The 9594-nt window shown below is 47.7% G+C and overlaps 1 protein-coding gene across 1 annotated transcript; it reads left to right on the top strand.

The window, feature by feature from the left end:
* Positions 1-7682: 7682 nt before the first annotated feature.
* Positions 7683-8636, top strand: OR6Q1 (olfactory receptor family 6 subfamily Q member 1). The gene has a single exon (XM_026012905.2). It carries the CDS (start codon positions 7683-7685, stop codon positions 8634-8636), a length of 954 nt encoding a protein of 317 aa, XP_025868690.2.
* The last annotated feature ends 958 nt before the right edge of the window (positions 8637-9594 follow it).

The raw sequence follows: 9594 nt of genomic DNA on the forward strand, positions 1-9594 counted from the left end.
TCTGCACACCTCCTGGGGCAGGGTTTTCCATGATTTATTATCTTCTCTCCTTTGCTGTCTGAGTGCTTCAAACCTCTGTGGAGACAGGATCCCATGGGAGACCCCTGGGGTGTAGGAGGCACATATGGGGGGGTAGGAGTCATTTTATAGCCAGTGACATCTCTCGTTTCTTCCTTTTCTGGTTCAGCTGCTAATGGATCTCTGCTCTTGCCCATAGGTTCAGATAAGCTGCGACCCTTGAATGTGGGGGTCTCTGTCCCACAATGAGGGCCCTCCCCTGCATTTTCCACCAGCCCCAGGGTTCTGAGTGCTTTGACCCTTTGTCTTCCCCCCAGGGGAGAGAAGGGAAAGTAGCAGAGTGCAGGTGAGTGGCTCTTGAGAGGCACCTGGAGAGAAGCTCTTTAGCTTGTGGTTTACACCAAAGCTGGAAACTCGAAGCTCAGACTCGGAGAGCAGGCAGAAGGTGTGCTGGTAAGACTGTCATCTCCCAGAGAGGCACCAAGTCTAAAGGAAGGATCTATTTTTCCTTTTTTCTTTTATTTTGAGAGAGAAGGAGAGCATGAGAGGCAGGGAGAGGCGGAGGGAGAGGGAGAGAGAGAATCTTCAGCAGGCTCCACACTCAGCACAGAGCCCAACGGGGGGCTCCACTCTCACGACCCTGAGATCCTGATCTGAGCTGAAATCAAGAGTCTGACGCTCGACCCACTGAGCCCCCTGGGTGTCCCTACAGTTAAGGACTCCTGACTTCAGTATAGCCCAATCCTTTCTTTAGACTTGTCCCACTTTGCCATCTCGTTTCTTCTTTTGAAAGTTCTTCGACAGAGTCACTGAGGTTTTTAATATCAACCCATTTTCCAATAGAAGAAATGGAGGCACACAGAATTCCCTAAGGTCACACAGAGTAGGGGTGCCAAGAGACTTTTGGGGTTTTTAAGTTCCCCTTCTTGTCCATCTGCCCCTTCAAGTCACCTCACATTAACTGACAATCTAAACAGATCAGTTTGCTTGTTAATCAGCTGCGGCTTCGAGGACGTCCCCAGGTCCCCCCCGAGACTGCCATCCCCTAGGCTTTGCGTTTCCTGAAACTCGGCAGTAATCACGCAATCCGTGAGCAATGGAAGCCAGATAATAAGGTCTTCCTGGAGAGAACTGTTAGTGTTCAAAGAGCCTGCACATCCATTATCTCACCGGTGCACATGACGTCCTGGGAGACCGGAAAGGCAGGTAACATCCCATTTAAAGATTAGAAGCTACTCAGTACCGAAGTTACCAGAATGATGTGAGAAGCTCTCAGTTAATTGCCCGGGTTTGGTGTTAGGAAGGCTAACCCCTGGGGAGGTGGTATAGTGGAAAGATGCTGGGCTGTGGGGTCAGATGGGGCTGCAGTCCCATCTGGACTCTGCGGCCCACCAGCTGCTTGGAGCGAGGCTCATGGTGGCCCCACAGGCTGGGTCCCTTTCTTCCCCTCACAGCTACCTGGCACCAGAGGTCATCCATCAAGGACTTCGTGGAGCAGAGTTTGAGACGAGCTGACACAGAACAGTTTGTCAGGAAGTTTAAAGATAAGTTCAGTAGCTAAGAAAAGGAAATTATATGTAGGATCAATTCCATTTGCTGTGTCCACAGGCCGGTGGTCCACATACGCAGACCTCATCCTCACAGGCATCTCAGGTCTTGGGCTGGTGGGCAGGAGGGCTGCGTGGACATCCACACCCACCCTGGAGGGCGCTTCCTTTGGGAAGTACTGGTGAGCTTCCTTGCTTTCTTGTTGCCCTGAGACCAGTGGCTGAAGGTGGAAAGGAAACAGCACGTCCGGCTCAGGACGCTCAGAGCATGTACTCATTCCTTTCTTACATCATAATTTATTGCATGCAGATGACATCCTAGTGACGCCTTTTGGCAGTGGCAACATAGTCGTGGACAAAGGCACTGTCTTCAAGGAGCGGTGTGTGCGTGCGTGCGTATGTGTGTGTGGTGTTATAGCCAAACAAATAAATGTCTAACAGATGATAGCGAGGCTGTGACAAAAATGTCAAGCAAGGCAAGCAGGAGGTCAGAACAGGCTGCCTGTGAAAATGGTTCTACGTTGAGAATTGGAGGAATTGAAGGAGGTGCTGGTGGAAGCCACACAGGCAGAAGGAACAAAGGCAATAAAGAGCCAGGCCCTGAATGCCACTTCATGGTGTTTCCTTCCAGCTTTATTTTTTAATTTTATTTTTTTTTAAAAAGATTTTATTTATTTGAGAGGGAGAGAGTGAGAGAGAGCAGGGGGACTGGGAAGGGGAGCAGCCGAGGCAGAGGGAGAAGCTGGCTCCCTGCTGAGCAGGGAGCCGGATGGGATACGGGGCTCCATCCCGGGATTGTGGGACCATGACCTGAGCTGAAGGCAGACACTCAACCCCTCAACCGACTGGGCCACCCAGGCGCCCCTTCTTCCATCTCTAGACCTGCCCTGCAGATCTGCGCATTGTGGCTCCATGTGAAGATGGGAAATCCAGAGGCTCAGCAAGGTGAAGTGACTTTCCCAAACTAGAGCTGATCCCCGATGGTGCCCAAGGGGGGCCCCACTCCTCTGATGGTAGAGGTGGTATGGCAATGCTGGCCTGTCCCCACTGCCTCCTCACCTGGGGATGGTGGCCGGTCTCCAAAATTTTTGTCTGTGTGCTAGTGAGTTCTTTTCGCAGTTCCTTTCACGGCCAGGACAGGTGTCCCAGAGGCCGGATGCAGACAGTGGGGAGACGGGGAGCTGGCCATGGAGCTGCCCAAACAGCTGCAGGAGTGCAGTCTGAATTCCCCTGCATGAGCCCTCAACATGGTTTCTCTGTGTTTGTCAGGGTAAACCTTAGCCAAGGGAGCACCTTCTTTTGAGGACGTCCAATGAGGCCTGTGTGGCCTCTGTATTCAGTCATATTCAGCCCAATGTGTGACCCCTGTGACCATCCCCTTCCCTGGTGGCTGCCCTTGGCTGAGTTCTCTCAACCTGGAGAGGAAGCCAGGATCAATAGGCCAGGAGCCTCGCTGGGGCCCCCCATGTCCCAGAGCCTGCGGCGCCTTCCTCCAGCGGGGCCTCTGAGCGCAGGGGAGTTGACCTCACAGGTGGGGCGGGGGCCTGGATGCAAGGGAGGGCCTTGGCACCCCTACTCTGTGTGACCTTAGGGGAATTCTGTGTGCCTCCATTTCTTCAACTGAAAAATGGGTTGATATTTAAAACCTCAGTGACTCTGTCAAAGCACTTTCGAAAGGCAATTGGCAGAGTGAAGTGGCGAGGCCCGGGGAGGGAGCACTGGCTCTTGCATTAGGCTGGCAGGGGTTTGCATCCCATCTCTGTCATGTCCTAGTTCTTTGATCTGATGCAAGTTATTTGCTGTCTCTGAGCTTGTTTTTCCAACTGCATGAAACCCGGGACCCTTGGTGTGGGGATGAAATGAGATGATCTAAGCCCAGCAGAATGTGGCCCTCAGGAGGAGCTTGGTAAACATCCTCTGCTCCCTCCTCTGAGAGAGGCTCCTCTCCTACCAACACAGGATTTGAGTGCTCTGAGGGGACGCTCGGCTCCTCCTGAAACTTTCCCAGAAGGCTCTCCTCATTTAACCCATCCCTGGCGTGTTTATGTGATTCCATGAGCAGCAGTCCATTCAGTTGGGTTGGATGTTGACCTCCATCTAGGTTTTTTTTCATCGCATTTCGGTTAGGAGGTGGTGGACCTGCGGTAAGAAGACAAGTCATCTGATGCCTGATGGGGTCCTACCCTCTCTACCTTTTGCCTCCGTGGGGACCCCAAATCTCTCCCACAGATTCATCTTTCACACCTCTCCTCGCAGGCCCACCCCACTGTCCTCTGCTGAGCCTGGATTATTAGGATTATTATCTGTCTGTCAAGGATTATCTTGTCCCTCGCTGTGATGTGGTTGGGAAATTCTTTCTTGAGCTCACCTATCCCATCTTCCTTCTGGGCCAGACTAACTGTCCCTGTTCTGTTCTCTCAGATACATGAAAAGGGACTCATCACGTTGCTGTGATAGCACTTGGATACTTCTCCATCTCCCCTGAAAGACTCTGAGCGCTTCAAGGGCAGGGTTCACAAACTCTTATAGGTTTCGAACACAGCAAATGTTATAAAGTCAGGTCAGGCTTCTACGGCATGAATGTGCGGCGAGTACCTGTTAGGAAGGGCATCCAGCAAGGGTAAGCACTGCTTCTAAGCTGCTACACTATTAGTGAGGTTCACATGCAGGGGTTGTGTCCTGAAATGTCCCAGAGCCAAGCAGAAGCATGAAGCATCTGGGGTTGCAATGCAGTGATTCGGCCAGGAAGCCCGTGTTTATAGACCGTTTGCTGTGGAGATGGGAGAACGGACTTAGGCATGGGGCAGATGCATGCAGGAATCTGAGGACTTTGACCTTTTCCTGACCATGTATCTCTACATGCTTTCATTGCCGGGAAATCATGGAATGTTGAAGTCAGAGGAACTTCCTTAATTACATTTCTTAGGGGAAGGAGCAAGGGTTTGAGATCTTTTTAGACTGAATTCAAATCCCAGTTTAGGCATTTGTGAGTGTAGGCAAAGCTTAATACCTTTTCCGCCAGAGGGTCGGAGATAGTGACTAATTCCCCCAAGATCACAGAACCAGGATGTCACTGTGTCAGTTATGTATCGCAGCTAATCAAGCCACTCCCAAACTTAATGGCTTAAAGTCACAACAATCCTTTATTTAACTCATAAACCTGGAATGTGGGGGAGGGCCCAGCAGGAAAGGCTGTATCTGCTGGGCCAGCCCAGTTTAGGGCTGAGGATCTATTTCCTCAGGACCTGGCTCAGTCACCTGGCTGGCACATTGGTGCTGGCTCTCAGTGGGAGTTCAGCCAGGGCTGAGAGCGGGGGAACTTAATTTCTGCCCACCTGGGCTCCTTGCAGGCTCCTTGGGCTTCCTCACACTATGGTGGCTGCATTCCAAGAAGCAGAGAGAGCGAAATCAGTTTCTTAAGACCTGGGCTTAGAAACTGTCACAACATCACTTCTGTCTTACTCTGTTGTCAAGCAGTCACCAAGCCCAGGTTCAAGTGGCCATGGGCCCCACTTTTTAATGAGAAGATTGTGAAAGAATTTGGGGCTTAAAAACTTCTGTATAGTGGAGACATTATATTCTTTCATTTAATCTAAAATAACATAGGGATTTATCTTATTTCTCTTATTTTTATTCACTTCTTGTTCATCTTATTCACCTTTTTTTTATTTAAAAAATTACTATTTTTAAAAAAATTTTAAATTCCAATGTAGATAGCATGCAGTGTTATATTAGTTTCAGGTGTCCAATATCATGACTCAACAGTTCTATACATCACTCAGTGCTCATCATGATAAGTTCGCTCCGAATCCCCGTTATCTATTTCAGCCACCTTTCCCCCGGTACTCTGGTAACCATTGCTATTTGTAGTTAAGAATCTATTTCTTGGTTTGTCTCTTTTTCCCCCCTTTGTTAATTTGCTTTGTTTCTTAAATTCCACATATGAGTGAAATCATATGGTCTTTGTCTCTGACTGACTTATTTCACTAAGCATTATACTCTTTAGATTCATCTGTGTTGTTGCAAATGGCAAGATTTCATCCTTTCTGATGGCTGAGTAATATCCCATTGCCTATATAGACCACATCTTCGTTATCCATTCATCTGTCCATAGACACTTGGGTTGTTTCTGCAGTTTGGCTATTGTAGATGATCCCACAATAAATATTGGGGTGCATGTATCTCTTTGATTTAGTGTTTCTGTTTTCTGTAGGTAAATGCCCAGTAGTGGAATTATTGGATTGTGGGGTAGTTCTATTTTTAATTTTTTGAAGAATCTCCATACTTTTTTCCACAGTGGCTGCACCACCTTGCATTCCCAAAACGTTTTTATTATCTGCTTTTAGAAGAGGAATTTTTAGTGATTTGCCCATGGTCACATATCTCAAGTTGATGTTGGAACTTGGAGTCAAACACAATCCTGTTGATTCTGTCTCTCTTTTTTAAAGAGTTTATTTAGTTATTCATGAGAGACACACACACAGGCAGAGAGAGAAGTAGGCTCCCTTCAAGCAGCCTGATGCAGGACTCGATCCCAGGACCCTGGGATCATGACCTGAGCCAAAGGCAGACGTTCAACCACTGAGCCACCCAGGTGCCCCTGATTCTGTCTGTCTCTCTCTCTTTTTAAAGATTTTATTTATTTATTCATCACACACACACACACACACACACACACACACACACACAGGCAGAGACACAGGCAGAGGGAGAAGCAGGCTCCATGCAGGGAGCCCGACGTGGGACTTGATCCTGGGATTCCCGGATCATGCCCTGGGCTGAAGGCAGGCGCTAAACCTCTGAGCCACACAGAGATTCCCCTCCCCCCCCAATTCTGTCTCTTAATAGCTCTGTTCACTCTCCATGCCTATGGCCTATGGCTGTCATCACCCCATGCTACACCTGCAAAACATTCTTACCTGGCTTTCTGTCTCCCATCTTAATCCTCTCCATGGCTGTATTGGCACAGCAAACTTGGTCCTTATGAAGGGCAGAAAGCTTAGCTTGCTCCTCTTCTTAAGCTCCTCAAGGCTGTCTGTTGTTCTCATACTGAAGTTCAGCTCTGTCCTTTCCCTTCACTTGGCTCCTTGCTCTTCATGATGTCCTTGCCTGTTCCTCAGGTTCAACAGGAGCCTTCTTCCCTACATTCTCTACCCCAGGAGAAGTCAACATTTAAATTTTTCTCTACCATATATTGACCTAAACATGATGCTAAATGCATTAAAGGGATTATCTATTTAAGAATTTCACTAGGCACCTGGGTGGCTCAGTGGTTGGGCATCTGCCTTTGGGTCAGGGAGTGATCCCAGGGTCCTGGGATCGAGTCCCACATCAGGCTCCCTGCATGGAGCCTACTTCTTCCTTTTCCTATGTCTCTGCCTCTCTCTGGTCTCTCATGAATAAATAAATAAAATCTTTAAAAAAATTTTTACTGGTCTATTAGTTAAATTCTTTGGTATTTAAAGCCAGGTTGGGGTGCCTGGGTGGCTCAGCAGTTTGGTGCCTGCCTTTGGCCCAGAGCGTGATCCTGGAGTCCCGGAATTGAGTCCCATGTCGAGCTCCCTGCATGGAGCTTGCTTCTGCCTCTGCCTATGTCTCTGCCTCTCTCTGTGTCTCTCATGAATAAATAAATAAAATCTTAAAAAAAAATAAAGCCAGGTAGGTAGGCTTGATCGGAAAGCCAAGCTTTTAACTTCCATGGTAACCTGAATCTACTTAAAGTTTTCCAAATGCATGGTGTTCTCTCTGGTCTCTGAGATGTTATACTTGCTGGGCTCTCTTCTCTTTTATCTCAGTTGCTTATCCTTATCTTCCAGGTTCCAGTTGGGACAACACTTCCTTTAGGAAGTGTTCTCTGATTCCTCCAGACTAGGGAAGCTTCCCTGCTATATCCTCCAATGATACCCCCATCCATATCCAGCACTTGAAATTTTGTACTGAAGTTGTCTGTTTTCTGGAGCTCCTCACAGACTGCATATTCTTCGAGGGCAGGAATAGTGTCTTGACTTTGTTTTCCTCTTCCAAAATGAAAGATGTCTCTGTGCACCATCCTTACTGATTCTCTTTGAATTGTCTTCGTCTATGAGGCTATGAGTGTCCTGACTCTTGCTCACACCCATGCAGCCATATGCCCCAAACTGGACCCATGTAACAGAGTTTGTCATGGTGGGCTTTGCTGGGGTGCATGAAGCACGCCTCCTCTTCTTTACAGTCTTTCTCACCATGTACCTGTTCACCTTGGTGGAGAACTTGGCCATCATCTTGGTGGTGGCTTTGAACCATCGGCTACACAGACCCATGTATTTCTTCCTGACACACTTGTCCTGCCTTGAAATTTGGTACACTTCGGTGACGGTGCCTAAGATGCTGGCTGGTTTTATTGGGGTAGATGGGGGCAAGAATATCTCCTACACTGGCTGTCTATCCCAGCTCTTCATCTTTACCTTCCTGGGGGCAACTGAGTGTTTTCTACTGGCTGCCATGGCCTATGACCGCTATGTGGCCATTTGTATGCCTCTTCGATATGGGGCCTTGGTGTCATGGGGCACCTGCATCCGTCTGGCAGCTGCTTGTTGGCTGGTGGGCCTCCTCACACCTGTTTTGCCTATCTACCTCATGTCCCAGCTGACATTTTGTGGTCCCAATGTCATCGACCACTTCTTCTGTGATGTCTCACCACTGCTAGCCTTGTCCTGCTCAGATGTCACCCTGAAGGAGACCACAGACTTCCTAGTCTCTCTGATGGTGCTCCTGGTCTCCTCTACAGTCATTTCTGTGTCCTATGGCAACATTGTCTGGACGTTGCTGCACATCCGTTCGGCTGCTGAGCGCAGAAAGGCTTTTTCCACTTGTGCAGCTCACCTGACAGTGGTGAGCCTCTTTTATGGCACTCTTTTCTTTATGTATGTCCGGACCAAAGTGGCCTCCTCCATCAACTTCAACAAGGTAGTGTCTGTCTTCTACTCCATTGTCACACCAATGCTCAACCCCCTCATCTACAGTCTTCGGAACAAGGAGGTGAAGGGAGCTCTGGGCCGAGTCTTTTCCCTCAGGTCTTGGAAAGGTCCGTGAGGAGGCAGGTGGGGACCTAGTTTTCTTGTCTGGATTTTCAGAAGGAAAGTGGTGAGGACTATGGGACAGAGCAGTAACCTAGCTAGTCAGGAGTTATGGATTACGTGTTAGTTAAAGTAAGTTGTTAATCTGTCATCACAAGAGACACTTAACTCTAATGCAGCTTAAAGACAGATTTCCTCTTTTTTGCATGAGTTCAAGGTGAGTGTTCCAGGTTGGTGAGTGGCTCTGTTCAACAGGCATTCAAAGACCCAGTTTCTGTCTATCCATGGAGTCCACATTCCTTAGGATGTTGATAAATGAAGGGCTGTGGGCCAAATTCAACTCAGCACTTCTTTTTAATGAGCTTTGAGCTAAGAATGGCTTTTATACTTTTAAATGATTGTAAACGAATCAAAAGTAGAATAATATTTTGTGACATATCATTTTATAAAATTAAAATTTCAGTGTTCATAAATCAAATTATACTAGAATACAATCACATCATATATGTTGTTTATGGCTCCTTTTGTGCTACAATGACAGAGTTGAGTAGTTGTGACAGAGACTACTTGCCAATCCCCAATCTAAGGCCTTTTTGTTATTTACATGGTCAATAAAGCGTTTCAGGGGGGCAAGAAGGGTGAGGGTAGATTATGGAGGAAACAAACCTCACCTCTTAAAGTTTCTCCATTAGATGTAGAAACCATCATTTCTACTCACTTTTCTTGGTAAGGAGCTAGCCATAAGTCCTATCTAATTGCTAAAAATAATCCATAGCAAGGTGGCTAGGTACCGAGCCCCAATTTGATGACTGTGGAGAAAAAGGAGAAACAAATTTTGGCAGACCATCAGCAGTTTTCATCACAAAGTCCCCAGAATCACAGGTGATTTTCCATGTGATCCATGAACTTATTTTCTTTGTAGCTACATGGTCTTATTTGAAACATAGACCCATCTGCCCTCTTCACCAAACCGT

Source organism: Vulpes vulpes, chromosome 5 (assembly GCF_048418805.1).
Source record: "Vulpes vulpes isolate BD-2025 chromosome 5, VulVul3, whole genome shotgun sequence".
NCBI classification, from domain to species: Eukaryota; Metazoa; Chordata; class Mammalia; order Carnivora; family Canidae; genus Vulpes; species Vulpes vulpes.

Coding starts and splice junctions, on each gene's coding strand:
- OR6Q1 (XM_026012905.2), top strand. CDS start 7,683: ATGCAGCCATATGCCCCAAACTGGACCCATGTAACAGAGTTTGTCATG.